We start from the raw sequence: 21,399 nt of genomic DNA on the forward strand, positions 1-21,399 counted from the left end.
TGATCTATTTTCCTTTAGTTTCAATATACATCTCCGAGCTCTCAAGGAAAGCCTTTTGTATCTCATTTGTACAGCGGAGTTCCCCACAGGTCAGCCACAAGCCCACTGGATTTCTCATGATAGGAACCTAAGAGGAAATTAATCACCCAGAAATTTCTCCTTGTGCTTTTGAAAGCAGGGGACAAGAAAAAAAAAAAGTCACCCTTACACAACTCTGTTTTCTATTTACTATGGTATATAAATAAATATATCTTAGAGCATTATATTCTGCAGCACTAACCCCAAACTTGAGCCTGATATACTGTAGGGAACAATCCCAATTTGGTAGTGGGTGGAAAAGGTGACCTGTTAGGTCTTTCCATCCCTAACTGTGATTATCCTTTGAACCATACAGGAATTACTGCAGAGGCTGAGGCACAAGAGAGCATCATTTCATTGTAAAGGCTCCAACCAACTCAAATGCATATTGTTGGCAAAAAGATTGGTCTGGTGGACTCTTCCTTTGATCCATCTAAATTATTTTGGTAATTTCTAACACAACAAATCCAGACATTATGAAAACAGAAAGACTGGAATCCACCAAATTTTTATCATCTACAAATAAATGAAAGCTCCTTAATCAGCTAAAGTTTAACATCCTAATGATGCTAGTACAAAGGCTGTTTTCCTTTAAATATTTGAGATCTCTCATCAGTGAGTATCTGGAATGAACAAAGGTACAGAAAGTAGGTGAAACAAAATAGTACACATCTTTGCAATCCAGTGATAGAATAAACTTTTGAACTGTATCCAAATAAAAAAAGGGTCGTGGGAAGAGAATCAAATGCATACTATAGTAGCTATGAGAGATTCTGATAAATAAATTGCTTTTATGCTTCCAGTAATTGTAAACATCATGTAGTTTCATACTCCTGCCATGCTTAAAGTGATCTGCAAGACAGGTGGGTGTTTTTTTGTGTGTGTAGCTTTTTTTATTGTACTACAGAACAGCATCAGTTTCCACTGTATTTTGTAGAAGAAATTTGTCTAGTTATGTTATAAGCAACTCAAAGCAGCTTGTTCGCAGAAGCTGAAACGTTGAATTTTAGCCTATTGGACGTGGTAATGGAAGCTAAAGTGTCATTTCAACCGCAAATCAGTTTAATAGTGTCTCCCAGTGGTGGTAACCGGTATTGAAAACTTAAAGGTAGCAAGGTGGTTCGTAACAGAAATCCAGGGAGAAAATCTGAATCCTAACAATGCACGAATACATCATAATTTTCTTTCCACAGAATAAAAAAGAAAATTAGCATGTTCCTTGTAATGTTAAGTAAAATAATTTTAAAGGATAAATGGGATAATGCAGGTAATTATAGTCTTGTCAGTCAAAGAGCAATCCCAGGCAAAATAACAGAAAGTCTAATTAATAAGGGATTCAACAAAAATAATTAAAGGAGATAAAACTAATGCCAGTTGACATGGGATTACAGAATATAGACCTTGTTAAACTAACTTGATATCTCTCTTAAATAAGACTATGGATTTGTTGGTAAAAGCAATATTGTCACTATAATCACAGAATCACAGAATCGTAGGGGTTGGAAGGGACCTCAGGAGATCATCGGGTCCAACTCCCCTGCCAAAGCAGGTTCCCTAGAGCAGGTTGCCCAGGTAGGCGTCCAGATGGGCCTTGAGTATCTCCAGAAAAGGAGACTCAACAACCTCCCTGGGCAGCCCGTTCCAGTGCTCCATCAGCCACAGCCACTCTGATCTAAAGTAATAAAATTCCCAGACCTTCAGCTATGACATTTATGCATATTTTATCACTTTTGCTAACAAATGGAGGGAGTTTTTATATGCTTTCCCACAAATGAAGGCAAAGAATTCTACTTTCGAAGTGCAGCCAAATGTAAGAGCTACGGGCAGTGATCTTGATTTTATATGGTCTTTGTTCAGAAAACAGTCAACTTCTCTTATTAGCACTTCTGTGAAGGAGACTGAATCCTTAAAAGACAGTAAGTACTGGCATCTAGAGCACAGCTAGGTGAGAACTGTATTACACATTTTTGCAAGTGCAAGGAGTGGCATACTAATCCTCAGGCCAGATATGGGTACTATTTTTTACAATATCTGGCTTTTACTGAACCAACGATCCAGGAGAAAGAATCTCCAAGAGAAAAGAAAGTATTTATTCAGTTTTGTATAGGAGTTAGAAGCAGATACTGAACTGCCAGTTGCTTCAAAATTGCTTTAAAAATGGAAGAACCAACTTCAAAGGTATACTATAAGACAATCAAATCTTGCATCCACTACCCAGGTGATGGGAGTTCTTGTAGAGAAAAAAAGTCTTTTTCAAAAGAAAATATAAGATTGCTATTGATTCCAGAAATGTGTGAATCCTGGACTTTAATACCCTGACTCTCCTTCTTGTCACTTCACCATTTTTTGTCAGCCTGTATCAGACCTCATAGCTTACGTAACCCCACCATTAGGCTGTCTACGACAGAGCTGTGTTTATAGGCACAGTAGCTGACCATAATTTGCTATATGCATTTTTATATATTTCTCTGTCGCCATCTTAAATATAAACACAAATTTGGCTGATGTATCCCCATTTAGCTATGTAGCCTAGCTCATAAAATGGGGAAGGGAGGGAGGGAGTTAGTATCGTATAGTCACAGGTTTTACAAAGCTGAGGAACAAGTCCCTTTGCAAGAAGAAAACCCAGCAGTTGCTTTGCCAGGACAGGAGGAGTGAGGTACATCAAAAATGTTCACCTGTGTGGTGCCAACTGACAAATACTGGTAAGCAAGTGGAATGGCATTACATTTAACAGCCAACAATATATCACACCTGTGTGTGAATACTTGCTCTTGCCTTGTAGATGTTCCATTTCCCCATATAGACACCTAATAACCTACACAATAAACTGTTTTACTTCTGTGCTCAAAATTAGCTTCCTAGGTCATATTGTTGTCAGCCATCTGTAAGATGAGTCATGCTTCGAGCTTAGGAAACCTGAGCCAAAAGCTGGTATTCTCCAATGACCCGACACATTTCTTTGCCAAAACACCGAGCAACTTCTTTCAAAAGGTACCACATTGAAATTCTGCACTGCTTCTCCTGACATGTTTTTCCAAGCAGGGAGAGACCTCCTGAGAGGCTCACAGTTCCCAACATAGGCAAGAACAAACATGTAATTGAACTTTAAAGGACTTCTCTCACTCACAAAATAAAAGCTTTTCTAGTATTTACTACTGTTATCCAGGGGAGCACTGTATGAAGTAAGGCATACTCTATGAGAAGAAAGAAATATTTATACTGCTCTCTTTGGATCTGCTCTGCCATGTTTTGTTTCTCAAGCACTTAAAGGAAAACTATGAAAAAAATGTATGTCTCGCTGGTCTGCAGCTGTGCTGCATTCCACCTTCACTCTTTGACATTTATTGAGATCTTCTGATTCTATTATTTTGAACTCTTTAGCAGCTTTTATTTCAAAACAATTAAGGATGCTCCTGTTATCCTGTTAGTTCTGGTTCTCCCTGCGCAAACTTCTTGCCATGTATAAAATCAATTACCAGATCAGCACAGAAGTTTGACTCTGACCTCATTAGGACAAACTCAGATGAAGTGTAAACATCTCTCTTACCTTTAGTGACTCAACCTTAGACTGACTTTTACTTCTAAGAGGTTACTCTCCAAAAGAAGAAGGAAGGGGGGAGGGAAACAAACTTTAAAAAATTGTCTAACTGGTATATTAGAAATAAGCATGCAGCTCCTCAGCAGTATCAGCAGTGCATGAACTTAGCCCAGAGGTCTTATATTTTTCTCTGTGAAATGGTGAACAAATTAGAGAAGTGATCTCAGTCACTTTCATTTAATTAACCTTACTTCTATTGCAGTCACTGAATGACACAGAGTAGGCACATGGATGTGCGTTCTTCACTGTCACAGCAGGCAGCACCCACTGCATTTCAAATTGAATTCACTATCTTTCCCCAAAATGTTGTCTTTTTCTTCCCCTTTCTGTCACCACTGGCTACCCCATCTTTGTTCCTACTGAAGAAGAGCTCCATCATTTTGGTCTCCATTTCCCCTTTCCTCTCACGTCCTGCTTACATAACGCATCTAAAATCATCTAGACTACCAAAACCAAGTCCGCACTTCAGTCGTCTCTCACTAAGTTATAACACCTCCTCCTCCTCCTCATATGTTTGAGAACTTGGCTTCTACAAATCAGTTTCTTACAGATGGTACTTCCATTTACTGGCACCAATTGGTTACTCAGAAGTATTAGTCATTGGAGATACACATTTTATAAAATATGTGAAAAATAAGCAAGTAGAATAAACAGGAACATACAGTGACATACTGCCTTGGCTCTTTCCCAGTCTTTTTTCCTCGTAAGGACAAACAGTTTGCACCATGTATTCCGTTCAAATAAGGTTACGATGTAGGCATTTCTGAAAACGTATTAATGCTTCTTTATTGTCAAAATCATCCCCAAAATGCCATACTATCTGCATCACAGCCTTATTTAAGGAGCACTGACTGGGACCCTGAAACACTGTGTTACACTCATGACCCTCCCCTGCTTTTGTTTCATCTTGAGCAAGAATTAATCTTTCATTGCCATCATCTTCCCTCTGTAAACGTGAGGAACAACATCGGTGCCTACTGTAAATCATTTGACATTAGGGCTTGCCTGCACCCCTCGCTCACCCCAGCCACCTTCCCCAGCTCACAGACCTGGGGCTGCTCCTGGGAGATGCCATGAACGGCCATGGAGGTTCACACACGTGCATTTATGCAGGACTACAGTTTAGCATAGCAAGATAACCTCTTCTTGTTCTTCTCTGGAGCCTTTCCAGTCTCCCAGTGCCTCCAGACCCCTCTCCCTCAGAATTTCCCCTCAGCTTGCTCCAGCCTGCCCCTCACAGACTCCCTTAGCTCCTCACTACCTGTCCCTCACAAACTCCCTCAGCTCGCTCCTGCCTGTCCCTCAAAAATTCCCCGGGCTTAAGCCCCAGTTCCTTCAACTCACTCCTACCTATTCCTCAGAAATTCCCCTCAGCTTTTTCACATCTCTCCCTCAGAACTTCCCCTCAGCTCACTCCCGCCTACCCCTCAGAATCTCCCCTCAACTCCTTACTGCCTGTCCCTCACAAACTCCCCCAGCTCCTCACTACCTGTCCCTCACAAACTCCCTCAGCTTGCTCCTGCCTGTCCCTCAGAACTTCCCCAGGCTTAAGCCCCAGTTCCTTCAACTCACTCCCGCCTATTCCTGTGAAATTCCCCTCAGCTTTTTCACATCTTTCCCTCAGAATTTTCCCTCAGCTCGCTCCCGCCTACCCCTCAGAATCTCCCCTCAACTCCTTACTGCCTGTCCCTCAGAAACTCCCCCAGCTCCTCACTACCTGCCCCTCACAAACTCCCTCAGCTCGCTCCTGCCTGCCCCTCAAAACTTCCCTGGGCTTAAGCCCCAGCTCCTTCAACTCACTCCTACCTATTCCTCAGAAATTCCCCTCAGTTTTTTCACACCTCTCCCTCAGAACTTCCCCTCAGCTCACTCCCGCCTACCCCTCAGAATCTCCCCTCAACTCCTTACTGCCTGTCCCTCAGAAACTCCCCTCAGCTGCAGCCCGGTCCCCTCAGCCCTCTCCCGCCTGCCTCTCAGACATTTCTCTCATCCCAGACCCTCCGCCACCACACCGCTCCCCCCGGGCCGGTCCCCGCAGCGCCCCCCGCCGCCGTCCCGCCGCTTTCCCGTCCCTCCCCTCCGCCCCGCTCCGTCCCTCCCTCGCTGTGCAGCACCGCCCCTCTCACCGTGCGCAGGCGGCCGCCGAGCACCGGGTCGGGCCTGGCCGAGCCGTGGCTCCGCCGGAATGCTCCGCACGGAGAAAGTGCTGCAGCTGCGGAGCCAGCAGGGCCGCTCGGTGCGCGTCGTGCGGGAGCACTACCTGAGGCCCGACGTGCCGTGCCGCAGCGCCCTGTGCCGGGCAGGCTGCCCCGGCGGTGAGCTGGCTGGCGGGGAGGGCTCCGGGAGGAAGGGGCAGGGGGGTCGAGGGCTGAGGGAGCCGGGCTGGGGGTGCTGAGGGAGCCGGGCTGGGGGTGCTGAGGCAGGCGGCTCTGGGGGCGGCTCGTCCCGGGGCGCCTCAGCTCGCCGCCGGCGAGGCCTGACAGGAACCGGCGGGGCAGTGGCGGGCTGAGGAGAGAAAAGGGCGGCGGGAAGGGGGGAGATGGGGAAGGGGAAAAGTTTTCTAAAAACTGGAAAGCCCCCCCACTGCCCTCCTGAGCTTTAGGGTTGGTGTGAGGGGCGGCAGCACACGGAGCAGTGGGGAAATGAGCAGCTCGGGGGCATGGGGAGAGTGCTGCTTCAAGGCAAAACCCGTCAGGAATAAACGGAGTGTTAGGGGAGAAGAAAGGAACTGAAAAGAGACGTGGACTGATACAGGATTTGACTGGCAACAGCTTGGTGGCTGGGGTAGAGGCTGAAGGGGTGTGGAGGTGTACCAGGAAACACCCATGTTTCACACTTCACCTTTAAAAAGTTCTTATATGTACGTTAATTTCTGCAGGGTGCAGAAATTATAGTGTTATATTATATTATTTATAGTGTGAGTTAGTTGTGTACCTTACCTGTTAATGCAGCCAAGTGGTTATCATGAAGCATTTGTTATTCTTCATCAGCAGTTATTTCTGTTAAATAATTAAGCATAATTGTTTGTTATGGTAATCTAGGATGTCAGGACTAGTTATAATTACTGATCTGTTACGGATCTCAGTGCTGTAGAGGAGTGTATTGAATTTGGTTCTGAATTCCTGAAGGATAAATTACAGACACGTACCAGACAAAAGTCTCTCTCCCTATGCCTAACTTTCCCTCTTATGGGCTTGAATGTAAATTGTGCTGTACACAAGTGTCAGAATATGTCCCTTTAAAATTATTCCAGGTAACTCAGAGGTAAGGAGAACATTTATTTTTATTCCTGACTCTACACACTGTGCTGATCAGACTTTCCTTATGTGCTGTGAGAGACCGCCTACATAAATCACATCTACAGATACTTTTAGTGGCATGCGGTTCCTACTCAAAAGTTATTCTGATCTAGATGTATGGGTTAGAAAAGGATAGCTTAACATGAGCAGATCACATAACTCTTTGAGTGACATTTCACTTTTAACACTCTTCTGAATTATTAATAAATATTAGCTTTCTTATATGCATTCTGCCATCATCCATTATATACCTCCGGAGTGAGATGTAGCCTTGTTACTGTATGCAGAATTGTGCTTACTGGAATCACACTTCTAGTGATAACAGGTAATAGATGACGGTTTGTCCTGTGACAGCTTCTAAGGAATTCATGACAATAACCAGACTTGTCAAGGTCTGTATAGTTTTATTCTTTATGATTTGCCTGCACTAAATTCAGCAGTTCAGTTTCTATAATATTGTAAGGGATAAATAGATACCGAGAAAAAATACAGAGGAGTTAATGCCTGCCAGCTAAAAGTTTAGTGGATAATCATTGAAATATCTAAAGTAGTTAAACTAATTAATTTGGGGGGACATTTTAAGATTTAATCTATGAGGGATTTGTTATGATATTTTGATGGCGTATGCCTAAGGGATGGAGTCTCTAATAGAGAGAATTGGCAATGATGGTAATCGTTTAGATTCGAGAATGTCTTCTCTTATCTGTATTCTTTTATGCGAAGGTACAGAAAAAGAGCCTGCTGTAAATGGATAGCGTTGAATAGAGAGATCTGTCAAAGTGGTACACCCTTTGAATAATTCCATTCTCTGGTAGAAATATCATCTCTCTCTTCATGTGGAAGCAGAGGAAAAGAAGGAATGTTACCTGCACTCTTCAAGTAACTTGCTTTTCCCAATGGAATTGGATCTTTTTCACACATTTGGATAGAATTTATCCTAAATTTTGGCATCTGTGGATAGCAAAAGGGCTCCATCACAAATTGTAGAGATTGTACCACAGAATTGCACCATAGTAGTCATTATAACTTTGTTCATCAGAAAAATACATATGTATACCTTTGAAGATACACAACTCTAATGTCCTGGCATTTGAAGGTGTTTTTAAGAGAGCAATATTGCAACTGAAAGTTTAAACCTTTAACCTCTGAATTGTATTTTAGATGGCAAATTGTTATCGGATGATGTGACTCATTACGTTGTCCCAGACTGGAAGGTTGTTCAAGATTACCTTGAGATTCTTGAGTTTCCGGAGCTGAAAGGTATTATTTTCATGCAAACAGCATGCCAAGCTGTGCAACATCAAAAAGGTCGCAGGTACTTATCCTATAATAACTCATTTTTTAATATAGATTGAAGTAACATGTTAAGTTTGTAAAATATATATTTAAGCATAGCCACCCAAAGTCAGCAAAATGCTGTGCTTAAATTGTTATTAGGTCTTTCAAGTGTCTTAATATGATTTTACAGAAGAGAAAGAACTGTGATCCTTTGTGATCCGTAGGCATCAATGCCTGGCATATTTTTCACTTAATAGTGAATATTAATATTAAACCTGTAACATTAGGAACTGATCAGATGGCTTGTTACAGGAACTAAGGAGAATTTGCAGTAATGATGTATTGTATGCAACAACTAAATTATGCATGTGGTTTTGTTCCTGCTGTATTACAGATTGAGCACTTGTCTTTGAGGAGCAAGTAATATTAGTACATGGTACTTACCTTATCAGACACGAACCATATTGCCGTAGCATATGAGAGTGCAGTTTGCTATCAAGGTCTTCTGGGATTAATAAAGCATAAACATCTTTGAAAAAATATGTCTCGTCCCAGAAATAATAAAATAAGTTCCTGAACATTTACGATGTTTTGCGGGGCTCATTGGAAAACAACTATGTTTAAAAATCAGAAGCATTCATAATGAAAATTAGAAAAGCTTGCTTACAGATGATTTTTTAAGTTTTATTGTCAATGGCAGAATTTAATAAATGCATTTCTTTGTGCATTATAGTAATTTTCCTTGAGTTTTTCAGCTGTATTTTGAGCTAGAATTAAAATACTCCTGTGCTTTCTTTTGATAATGTTATATTGATCTTTTTTTGTATTCCAGACAGTACAACAAGTTGCGAAATCTGGTGAAGGATGCCCGTCATGACTGTACAGTGTTTGCTAATGAATTCCACCAGCATTCTTACCGGCCAAGAGAGAAGGGAGAATCGATGGAGAAATGGCAGACCAGGTTTGCTTTAACTTGCATAGTTCTACACTGAATAACATCATGACGTTGTATTTAGAAATATTAGTAGACACTGGATATGTAAGAGTTCATACTCTTCCTCTGCTTAGCTCTGGAACAGTTCACAACAATTCTAAAAGTCTAGAATGGCCTTTTGTGATTAAGAAAGTTTCAACGTTGTTTTCAGAGGAAAACAGACACGTTAATTAAATGCAATAATGCTAAAACAAAAAGCATTGATCATTTTAAAGTTGGACAACCGTTTTAAAGGATGCTTTAGCATAATAAATAGATCACTGTAGATCCCGTTAGATGTAGTGTCTCATAGCCTACAAACTCCACAGAGCTGGACTCCTGACAGTTCCAACTAGATTTTTACAAGCTTTCATTCAGAGGAATAATACATGATGTTGCAGCTGGGGCACATAGAAATGTACTGGGGAGGAAGCACTTTCTTTTTCTGTCCTCTCAGTGCTCCTGTGTGGCACATAAGTTTTTGAGGGTATAAAGTTTATGTAGCTTGTTGTATGTATCTCAGAAATAAAGTGTAAAACCAAAATCCCATTTATACAAAGTCTGCAAATGTCTTGCAAGTAGCAAATGAGATATGCCAGGAGTCTTATTTCAAACTTTGCTTTTCTAGGAGTATTTACAATGCAGCAGTCTGGTATTATAATCACTGCTTGGGTCAGATGCCAGTTGTTATGGTAACAGAAGATGAAGATGCTATCAGGCAGTACGGAAATGAAACAGAAGGAGTGTTTGTGATTTCCTTCAAGGTAACATGCCAGGAAAATAGAAGAAGGTTGCCTTGGTGCTTCATCAAAATGACAAAGCAAGTACTTTAAAGCCCAAAGTATAGTGCAAATCATTTCAGAGTTTACATGTAAAAATACTACAATGCTAACTCATGACTTCATTTCTCAAAGAAAGCAAAGATGACTGTCATGGGAATGTCATTAAAAATGGTGACTGAGCAAAGCAGAGAACTGAAAAGAAAAACAGCAGCTTTAAAGATACAGATCATCCTTCTTAGGAGCCCTTTTCATTGTTTTCCTTGTTTTTAAAGAATTTGGCACTGTGACCAATAATAGGTTACCTCAGCCAGATATCTAAATCTGTAGTGCAAGCATTCTGTAAACAGAAGTAGCCAAAATATCCATCAGCATTATTCTGACAGTGTGTGTTAGCCTTGACTATATAGGATACACTGATGCATGAGAAGATAATTGATTTGTCATTTAGTTGTTGATCTCTGATACTGCTTGTATTCAGCTGGATACATGGATAGGATGTTTACGTTTGGTCATGATAGGATATTAAGTAAAACCAACCAGATTTACTTCAAATTTGTATAAAAATGACTATGCTCAAATTGTTCCTATGACTATGGTTCAAATGTAGTACAGAGAATCATACAAAATGCATACAAATAATAGTGGGTTGCCAGTTTGATGATTTTGCTGTGGCACTTTACAAGAATTATGTAGCTTGGATGGGGTATATTGCTAGTAGAAGTTTGAGAATCTCTAGTTTAGGATGTTTTCCTAACAGTCATATCTCTTTTGTTATATTTACCAAATGACTTAGGGTGAATCTGGAACAGATCTGTGGTATTTAGAGCAGACACATCACTGCCATTTGGAAATGCAATCTGAGCATGTGTTACCGAGCACTAGACAGCTCATGAGTGCACGAGGAAGCTCTTTTGTATAATAGGCTTTTCAAATGAAGCATTATTAAAATAACAGCGACCTCTAAATCCTTTCTTGTTTGTTAATGTATGTGCATACAGAATTACTTGGATAACTTTTGGCCTGACTTAAAGGCTGCCCATGAACTCTTTGACTCTATACTTCAAGCTCGGCATGAACGGGAGACTGAAAGCCAAGAAAACAACGGAAAAGAATATCCTGAGCACTTACCCATGGAAATATTGGAGGCTGGGATAAAATCCGGAAGATATATACAGGTCAGTTGCTATTTAGAGATTATACACAGAAAGATGCAGACTTGTGCCATGTGTGATATGGAACAACTGTATCTAATTCTCAAATACAGATAATGCTGTACAAGGGCAGCATTTCTTACTTCATTTGCACACAGTCTATATCTCAGTGAAGTTAATTTACAATTTTATGGCTGTTCAGGGCCTTAATTGTTGGTGGGCTTCACTTAAAAAATAATTTAAAGAATTAGAGGTAGTAATTTGTTCCTTGCTTGACTATTTAACTAGTGAGGTGAAAACAGAATGTGAACAGATAGACTTGAGTTTTCTTTTTTACTTGAGATTTGGAAATTCAATATTAGGGCAGGCAACAAAAGTAATCTTACACTGCCTATGCTTTGAATAAAATGACCTTTACTGCCTTACAGTTAAATTGAGCATTTAAAAGAACTTACCATTCCTTTACAGAAGTGAGTGCTTAAACGTCTGCATTGTACATTCTTTCCCTGTAGAGAGTACAGTCCTGTTCAACATAACCTAAATATCAATGAAAACAGCCAATTTATCTAAAAATTGTTGTAAGAACAAAAATGTATACTTTAAAGTTTGCTATTTAGGGACGTGACTATTTCATTCTGTTTATTGGGTTATTACTTTTAGGGTACTCTGAACGTCAATAAGCATCGAGCACAATTGGAAGCTTTTGTTCGACTTCAGGGATTTGGCAGCAAAGAAACAGGTGAAAAGATGATGAGAGGATGTGTTCAATGACTTCTTGATGCTCTCTGTGCTTTTTACGTGAATCCACGTCACCATATATATATAGCTGTTCAGTTCTTAATCAAGATGAAAGCTAAGATACTGCGATGCTTATTTTTTTTCCTTTTATGGGCCAGAAAGGAGGCTGGGGATAACCCCAGAGACTGGACCTCCTGAGAAGACCATACCCTGTATATCCTCCTTCCGCATTCTTAGTACCTTTGGCTGTGCTTTGGACTCCTGTCCTACTAATCAGTTTCTCTAGACTTATTCTGAAGTTAAATATTGATGCAAATTGTTTTATTTGTGCTTGCTCAAACTTCGTATGACCACTCATTTGGTTGAAATAAGTGTTTGCAGAGATGTTGGCAGGATTAGGGAGCTGGTCATTGTGAATGTAATAGGAAAAATGGTTTTAGGATCAGGTAAGAACACCGGTATTGTCTTTCTGGTAAGATTTAGTAATTAACACCTTTGAGGGAACAGCACATTTTGCTTGCACAGGTATTTTGTATCAGGTTTCACTAGTAAGTACTTTCAAATGTTCCTCTGACAGACCTAACAGCTAAACCAGTGTTCAATATACAAACCATTTTTTAAAAACTCTGTGGCAGTGGTTTCCACAATTTAACTGTGCTGTGTGTTTTTAAAACTGCTTCCTAAGAACAATGATAACATCCTAGCCTATGGTGCTTTTTACGTAAGAGTTCTCTTAAAGAATTGCTTAATATGTCTCCTTTTAAAAAAATGAGGGAAAGATTTTAATTTTTGTGCAACATTAATTACTTGCCAATAGTCCTTTTGGAAGTACTGCAAATATCCTTTTCTATAAACTTAATTCAGTGGAATGCTGCCAAGGGCAGTGAAGGGACTTGAAGTTTTTAGTAGTTCCTAGTTGTATTTCTTTTTATTTTAAATTTAGACCTTCAAAGTGACATCCTTATTTATGGGGCCAGAGCTCGAAATCGTGCAATCCACGGTGATGTGGTAGCTGTAGAGTTACTGCCTTTGCAAGAATGGAAAGGAAGGATTGTTGCCCTTTGTGAAAATGAGACGGAGGATAAAGCACCTGCTGACACCACTGGTGATCCTATGCCCACAGGTAAAGTAGATGGAATGATACAATATTTTATTAAGATTACCTCACTTTTCTGGTCTGATCTGTATTGTAGTCTTCATTTTATAGTCCCTTTCCTGCATCTTATGAGTGTGCTGAGGTCAGAGTTAAAAGTTCGAGATTAGTTCTCTTCCTGCCAGAAAATACTATATAATTTTGGTCTTTGCTAGTAAATCTTTTCTGTATTTTTTACTAGACTTAGACACGTTTTAGTAGTAGTGAGAATCTCACTGAATCATTTAAGTGCTGTATCAATTTAAATCTATACAATGAGTTAGTCTCCGTTAGTATCCACAGAAGTAAAAGCTCAACAAAAGCTGGATGTGCCAATGATAATTTATTACAAACTTGTATTGTTTCCTGCATAATATAAGTTGTTAACAATTATAATACAGATTTGTGGAAATACTAGTTCATATTACAAAGCAATGGGTCTTCTATACCTCTCTCGTGTTTCCTTTCATGTCCCTGTTTAACTCTTTAATGTACTGCCAACAATGTCCCTTATTAAAAGGTAAAGTTGTTGGAATCATTCAAAAGAACTGGAGGGATTACGTGGTCACTTTCCCTTCTAAAGAAGAAAGCCAGTCCCAGGGCAGAAATGCTCAGAAAATCCTTGTTACACCTTGGGACTACAGAATTCCCAAAATCCGGATCAGTACCCAGCAAGCTGAAGCACTACAGGTAATTTGGCAGAAGCATTTCTCTGTTCTGTATTCCTACAAAATTGCCTGGGTGTTATATGCTCTCATGATGTTTTCAAGGCAAAAAGACAGGTAGAGAACTATTAATCAAGTTAAGTTTGTGGAAGCAGGACACAGTTCAATATGAAGAAATGTGTTCAATTCCTGTCAGAACTGTAACCTTCAGGTAATAAAGCGTATCGTAGTTCTGGATGTACCACAGTCCAGGCACCCTGAGCATGTGTACGTTGCTCGCTTTGTGTATTTTTGTGGCTTTGTTTGTTTTGTTTTGTTTCCTGATAAATTCAGGGTCATATTAGGGGTCTGAAATGCAATAGCCCTTGCAGCCTTATTGGCTCTATGACTGTATATAACTGGTGAAAGTACGAAGGGGAGCTTTTCAACAAATTGCTAATGAATTATTATGATTGGCCAGCCATTCCTGCAGCAACAAGAAACGTGGCTTTGTTCATTCCTAGCTGCTGTAAATGGGCTGTAAATTCCAATTGTTTTCTGTGGCATAGGAATACTTGTTTACATCGTGGTTTTGTCTTTTTTTTTAAAAAAAAAAAAAAGTATTTATTTACTTCAAGTTAGAGATTCTTTATATAATGACCCCAAATGAGTCATTTACTGGGAAATAAATGTAATTCTCAGTAAGCTTCTGATCGTGGGTTTATTTTTCCTTTCTGAAAAGTTCTTAGAGTTGCTAGTCTCTTTGGATTGCTATGTTTGCCTCTGAAGAATGTTTATGTTGATTGCTTGTCAGGAGCAGATTGCTGTTTTAACAGAAGAATTGTCTTGCTGCAGGAGTACAGAGTTGTTGTGCGCATTGATTCTTGGGAATCAAATTCTGTGTATCCAAATGGACACTTTGTGAGGGTTTTAGGAAGAATTGGAGATCTCGAAGGGGAAATTGCAGCTATTCTGGTGGAGAACAGCATTTCTATAGCCCCTTTCTCAGAAATCCAGGTTAGTCTTTGTGATTAGGTACATTCTTTTCTGTTCATTTCTAGGCTCCTGTTCCTCAAAGAGGGGGGCCCTCTTTCAGCTGAGCATATTGCCAACAGTCTTGAAAACTGAAAACTATTTTTAGAGTATTTTTCTGGAATTACTTGTGGATACCAGTGGTTCTAGAGATGCTAAGAATTTTCAAGTCAAGAATGATTTGAAGATAATCTGTTCACTATGAGGAGGAAACTACGAACTCTTACATCTAATTTGATGTAGACTGTTAAGATATTATTGTCTTTATATGTGTTTATAGTGCTGATCCTAAAGGCCAAGACCGGTTGAAATCATTGCTTTAAATCCTTTTTGTCCTCAACCAGGGTGGGAAACAGCTCTCACAGGGAAGTATTTTGATTTTACCTAAAAGTTATTGAAGAAAATAAAAAGAATGTAAGAAACAATATACAGTGTTGATGCTGGCCAGCGCTGCAATATCACTACAGTAATAGCAGTTGATAATAATATGTGTAGCATTCTTTCAGATTCTCTTTCATACTTTCTGGAAAGTAAATGTAGTAGACTGACGTGGAAAATGCAAGGAAAGAATTTGTCAGGGATGGAAAAGTACACCAACACAGAACTATCAATGGATTACAAAAGGAAGAGCTAATTAATTTGTTGGCTTCTTTTTGTAGGAAAGATATAACTGTATGTTCATCACTGTTTTTGTGCAGATGAGTGAAATGCCCATGAGTTCTTCAAAGAATCCATGGAAGGTGAATCCAGAAGAGGAAAAAAAACGTCTCAACTTGAGGGATACACATTTGATATTCAGCATTGACCCGAAAGGCTGTGAGGATGTTGATGACGCGCTATCCGTTAGAACTCTGCCTAATGGGAATCTAGAGCTAGGTGTCCACATTGCAGATGTAACCTACTTTGTGGCAGCGGATTCTTACACTGATGTTGAGGCAAGAGCAAGGTAATGTATTTTCTAAAATTAAAAAATGTATGGAGCCTGGAAGTTTGTAATGCTCTCCTAAGGAAACATTGAGAAGTTCTGTTAATTCTTTTGGAAGAGTTCTTGTTTTTAACATTTAACCTTATATTCCATACTTTTTTCTGTTATTACCACTGTTTTGAACTCAGACCACTGGATCACTTTATGAAATGTATTGTTCTCTGTAGATACAAAGAAATATTGTATCTCTGTAGATACAAAGAAATGTAAACTTAATGGCCAGCAGAGATGTTTGTATAGCCATTAAATGACCTCTTCTGAGCTGAGCTTATTTTGTACAGTCCTAGCTCTGCCTTTATTGCAAGTTGGAGATACAGAGGAAGGCAAACTTAGGCTTGTGCTTATACAAATAGTCGTTTGAATAATTTCAGTACCACATGTGTGTGTTGGGTAAGAATAACCTTAAGAACAGCCTTCTAAAATCATACTGTGTGTTACGTTTTGCTGACGCCGTAGTTATTTTGCAAACTTTTTGGGAGATAAACACCAAAGAGTCATTGTGAGAAGAACAGTGACTGTGTTTTATTCTTCAGGGCAACAACTTACTATTTGGCGGATCGTCGTTACGATATGCTGCCCGCCGTCTTGAGTGCTGACATATGTTCTCTTCTTAGTGGAGTTGATAGGTAAGATTTGGTGATATTTCTGACAAAAGAGATTTTTACAAGTAATTTAGTTGTTGCTGCCAGTCTCTCTGTTTATTAATTGTGTGCATGTTTTGCACTGTTACTAAATCTTCAACTGAAAGAATAATGTATGTTTAAAAATAACTTCTAATTCTATGGTATTTTGGTAAGGTGACTGCTTTGTAATCCTTTACCTTGCCAAAATGTATATATCCATTTTGTTTGAGCAGGACAATCCAGCTGAACATACATGCAATCCCTGCAAGGTTCAATCCATAACATGAAATCACTGAGAAGACTGAGGTTAGACTTTTTCTTCAAACAGGAAAAATGCATTCCTGAAATAATGAATTGTTGTTCAAAAACAATTGTTGCCCAATTAGAAAAGCTCTTGTAATGTTTCTTTCATCATTGCTGAATCTTTTCTTGGATGAAATTAACTACTGACAGACTAATTCTGATGGCAAAAGCCAGGTTTCCTACCTCTGTTAGCCCTGTTTAGGTTTTCAGACAGCAGCAGTTACCATGAATTTATTCATGTAGTACTTTTTTTCAGTGCGAGTTAACACTAAAAGTTAAGTGTCCAACTCTGTAATTCCATGATGTGTTTTATAGGGCTTAACTCAGTACTGCAGCTAAGAAAGGGGAGGATGTTTTATTCTTCCCCAATGCCTTCCCCAGTCATTGACTGCCTGTGCAGCTTTTTGCTAGCAGTTGCGTCACCATGTGATGCACTGAGTTGTCTGAAAGAAAAATTTTCATTAATTTTTTTTTGCTCGGTTAGATTGTGCACACTTTGTGAATGCACAAAAATGTTACCTTACATGACACGTTAACAAAGCACCTGCTTATGCTTGTGCTCTTTGAGGTATTTGGTACTTTTTGTAAGCAAGGTAGGAGAGTCACAAAAAGCTGAAATACGGTCTTAGGTAATGACCATCTCCTCTGATAGTGTGTACCCATGGCCTTAGCAATTTGCTTTTTATTTTAACAGCAACTTAAAGGTGCACGTACCCATGTGAAAGGTCACATTTTCTACTATTGTCCTGTTTCTCAAATGTGTTGTTACCCTGGTACCCCACTTTTCTTTTCTTTTTTTTTTTTATATAATTTACAGGGTTGTTTGGCTGGCCGAAAATGAGGATATGCAGGGTGCAGATATGATTGTAGTGGATACATCTGGCTAATAAAATAAATATGAATAAAGGCAACTTTTGCAATGTATCAGTGCTTTAAAACAGATTTGGCCTTCTGTCTAAGGTGCACCCTGGCTCAACAGTTAGATTGAAAATACTGCTGATGTAGTTGGTCCTCATTTATTAAGTGATGCACAAAACTGAAAGCTAAGCGCATTATTCAGCGGCATTGTTGAACACAGGTTTGTTTCATGAAGAAAAAAGTTTCCAGTAAAAAAAAAAATCAACACAGAATGGAATGTGTAAATTTGCAACAGTTGGATATGCTTGAAATGTGAAGCTAACCAGAGCTGTTTATAGCGTTGTGATTTTTTTTCTTTAAGGTATGCTGTAAGCGTCTTGTGGGAACTAGAAAGAGAGTCATATGAGATACTGAGAGTCTGCTACAATAAAACCATCATCCGGTCTGCGTACAAGCTGGTCTACGAAGTAGCACAGGGATTATTAGATGGAGACACGAGTGTTGTTGATGATATCCTGGAACTGAAAGACTTGGATGAAAGAACTAGAAAGAAGAAATTGGATGAACTGGTTTGGGCAATATCGAAACTCACTGACATAGCACGGCACGTTAGAGCTAAGCGGGACAGCTGTGGTGCTCTAGAACTAGAAGGGGTAGAAATCCGAGTGCAACTGGATGACAAAAAAAACATTCACGATCTGATCCCCAAGCAGCCTCTGGAGGTGCATGAGACTGTAGCAGAATGTATGATTCTTGCCAACCACTGGGTGGCAAAAAAGATTTCAGAACACTTTCCTCATCAAGCTTTGTTGCGTCAACATCCTCCACCACGACAGGAGTTTTTTACTGAACTTCGAGAATGTGCCAGTGCCAAAGGTTTCCCAATAGACACAAGGTATCTTTTGCTACTTATCTTAACCCCTTTAATTAAAGATAAGCAATTAACTATTTGGCTATGTAATCGTTACAGTACAGTATAATAATTTTAAAAGACTTGAAATAATTTAGAATGAATGTGTACGTCAGGATCCGATGAGAGGGCTGTAAGCCTCATCACATCGAGGTATCATTTCGGTAGGTCCCAGAGCACGAAGGCCATCAGGAGTGCCTTTTGTTCGGGAGCCCCCTTCCATCCGCCAGTTGTGCTCTGCTGTCCAAACGGGTTTATGAGCAGCTCAGCAAGTTGCATTCCGGACAAAAGTGGGTTTTGCTTTAGTCCTTGGTTCTCCAAGTTGTAGGAGTTTAAGTGTAGGCTGTTACGATCAGGGCAGTGTAACTTTATTCAGAATTAACAATTTTTTGACAGGTCTAACAAAACATTGGCCGAGTCCCTGGATAAAGCAGATGATCCCTTAGATCCAATAGTAAACAAACTGTTGCGATCTATGGCCACTCACGCGATGTCCAATGCACTGTACTTCTCAACCGGCTCTTGTTCTGAAGAGGAGTTTCATCATTACGGTATCCTGTCACCTTATTTTTTACACTATTTATGTTATTTCTGAACTGCCGGGGAGAGGCAGTTGATTGCTTTGATTGCTTTTCACTGCTTCCTTTTTTATTTGTAGGACTCGCTTTAGATAAGTACACTCATTTTACTTCTCCAATTAGAAGATACGCGGACATAGTTGTCCACAGACTCTTGATGGCAGCCGCTCTGAAGGAAACTAAAGATGTTAAGGATAAAGTACTCAGCAATAAGGATCTTGAGGAACTGTGCAGGCACATTAATAACAGGAACAGGGTAAGATGGTCACGGTGTGTGTCTCTGTGTTTGTATGCTGCCCGGTGGAATGGACTACCAGTCTTGACTGCAGCTTTCGGATACTACACTGCCCTACTATCACTTCATTGTTATTTTTTTATTATTATTTTTTTTAACTTAAATATCACATTTCTTCTGAGAGTAGTACTAAAAATGACTTCATAACTCACCTTTACCACAGACAGGATTTCCTTTCAGATGTATTTTTTTTGGGTGAGTGTAGGGGAGCAAGTCATGGAAAAATGAATATAAAGACCTAAGCCAAACAAGTTTATTAGAGTATTTACGTAGGCTGTTTTCTCTTCTCTTCTTGTGGGGGGTGCTCGCAGGCAGCCCAGCACGCTCAGAAACAGTCTACTGAACTCTTCCAGTGCATGTACTTCAAAGACAAAACCCCAGAAACAGATGAGCGCTGCGTAGCAGATGGTGTTATCTACTCAATTCGAACAAATGGCGTGCTTGTTTTTGTACCAAGGTAAGTTCGTTAGAGTTTGGGCTCAGTTTAAAAATAAGACACAAGTATTATTGGAATGCTGTAAGGACACCTCTGGTCCTTAAGAAAGGAAATATTGACTGATTACACTATTCTATTTTTTATAAATTATAGACTGCTTTTCTGTTTTCTTCTCCCTTTCCTCTCCCCTCATGCTGCTGAACCTTAAGTAACTCATTTTTAACAGAGAACCAGTTCCAATAACCCGTAACACTGCTATTCTTCCATTATCTGGGCATTCCAGGCTCAAAGATAATGGATTACTGACTGTTTTTTACTTCTGCTTCACTGCTTTTGAAAAGCCTCACTGACCGTCTCATGCTGTTTTCATATACTGCGGGGTTACTTTTTTTTGACAATACACATTAAGTGCTCCTGAAGCAGGATTATCAAGCTACCCTGCTTATGCCTTTCTGTTGCTTTCCTATAATCCTAGCTAGCCCTCCTTTGGTTTCAAAATTAGTAAGAGAACCGATAAGGGTTGAAATTCTTACAAGATTCTGTTCATGTTTTTTTTTTTTTGAAGATATGGAATCAAAGGTGCTGCTTATATGAAAAACAAAGAAGGCTTAGTCATCTCTTGTCGAGGTGATAGAAGCTGCGAGTGGAAGCCTGGATCGCTTCAGCGCTTTCAGAACAAAATTACTTCCACTACAACCACTGGGGAATCAGTTACATTAAGCCTTTTTGATCACATAACAGTGAGTATTTAATCTGAAGAATGTAAAAGGAAGTAGCATGATGAGAAATAAAATAATTGTTGAATTGCTTTTAAGGTGAAAATACTTGTGCAGACTTCCCGCTGCCATGCTGACACAATCAAGCTTGAAATAATCAGGAATGCACCATACCAGACTTCAGCCACGGAGGTTTCCCAGAAGAATTTCAACATGGTGAAATCTGATTTGGTGAAAGAAGTCAGCCAGTCTGCAGAAAAAGCCCAGCATGCCCAAGAAAAAGCAAAAGTTGAAGTAATTGAGGAAGAGTATCGGGAGTACTGCCAGACAAAGGGACCAAGCTTATACCAGCTGCTGGAGGAGATCAGGGACTTGGCTCTATTGGATGTTTCAGCTGATATCAGAACTTGAACTATAACTTAACAGGCTTGTTGAGGTTCTACTCATATTCAATTTGTACAATTAAGTTTTTTAAAAAACAATATTTAAATATTTGAGTGATTTTAAGATAAACTAAATGTCTATTTTAAATAGCAATTATTTTTATGATTAGGAATACATGTGACTTTTAAAAAGACTTTATACATGCTAAATCTCATCTTCTAGATTTAAGACTGTGGGGTAAATTCTTTCAACTGCCATTCAAAAAAAGTTACTTGTCCTTGTTCTCCATAAACTAAGTTCTTAAAACCTAATTATTTCCTGATGTCTTCCTACTCACTGCAGCTGTTAATTCTCTTCCAACACAGTTTAGCAAGTTTAACTCATAACTACAAGCATATAAACAGGGAACTCAGTCATGGTAATCTAGAGCCTTTGTTAATTGCAGTTCTCCAGCTGGCATAAAATAACAGCTGTTGACATGAACTTGTTTCACCAGCTGTAAAGGCTGTTTGTGTCCTAATTCAACTTTCATAAATCCAGCTTGTTCTGAACAGGCCTACCCCATGCTACTAGAGAGGGCAGTCCCAGAGCTTTACCATAACG

The 21,399-nt window shown here is 39.6% G+C and overlaps 2 protein-coding genes across 19 annotated transcripts in view; one reads left to right on the plus strand and one right to left on the minus strand.

Moving 5' to 3' along the window:
• MEGF11 (multiple EGF like domains 11) overlaps positions 1 to 5,647 on the minus strand; it is a 287,680-nt gene extending 282,033 nt beyond the window's left edge. For all 18 annotated transcript variants that reach the window (XR_013938103.1, XR_013938104.1, XR_013938105.1 and 15 more), the window contains exon 1: positions 4,729 to 5,647. The gene's annotated coding sequence lies outside the window, so the exon portion shown is untranslated. The remainder of the gene's footprint in view (positions 1 to 4,728) is intronic.
• A 129-nt stretch (positions 5,648 to 5,776) lies between these two features.
• Positions 5,777 to 21,107, plus strand: DIS3L (DIS3 like exosome 3'-5' exoribonuclease). The gene is made up of 17 exons (XM_080551455.1): positions 5,777 to 5,994; positions 8,140 to 8,293; positions 9,089 to 9,217; positions 9,858 to 9,993; positions 11,010 to 11,186; positions 11,823 to 11,901; positions 12,844 to 13,023; positions 13,553 to 13,722; positions 14,532 to 14,693; positions 15,407 to 15,654; positions 16,227 to 16,319; positions 17,839 to 18,372; positions 18,784 to 18,938; positions 19,046 to 19,221; positions 19,572 to 19,717; positions 20,262 to 20,436; positions 20,512 to 21,107. The coding sequence occupies exons 1-17, from the start codon at positions 5,865 to 5,867 to the stop codon at positions 20,821 to 20,823; spliced, it is 3,156 nt and encodes a 1,051-aa protein (XP_080407581.1). The 5' UTR covers positions 5,777 to 5,864; the 3' UTR covers positions 20,824 to 21,107.
• Positions 21,108 to 21,399: the final 292 nt, after the last annotated feature.

The sequence above is a fragment of the Anser brachyrhynchus genome (assembly GCF_964034855.1).
Source record: "Anser brachyrhynchus genome assembly, chromosome: 11".
Lineage (NCBI taxonomy): Eukaryota > Metazoa > Chordata > Aves > Anseriformes > Anatidae > Anser > Anser brachyrhynchus.

What these genes read in the sequence shown, in the direction of transcription:
- DIS3L (XM_080551455.1), top strand. Translation starts at nt 5,865, where the DNA reads ATGCTCCGCACGGAGAAAGTGCTGCAGCTGCGGAGCCAGCAGGGCCGC. An exon ending in TGGTGATCCTATGCCCACAG is followed by an intron (nt 13,024 to 13,552) that starts GTAAAGTAGATG and finishes CCTTATTAAAAG; the next exon opens with GTAAAGTTGTTGGAATCATT. An exon ending in GCCTTTTTGATCACATAACA is followed by an intron (nt 20,437 to 20,511) that starts GTGAGTATTTAA and finishes ATTGCTTTTAAG; the next exon opens with GTGAAAATACTTGTGCAGAC.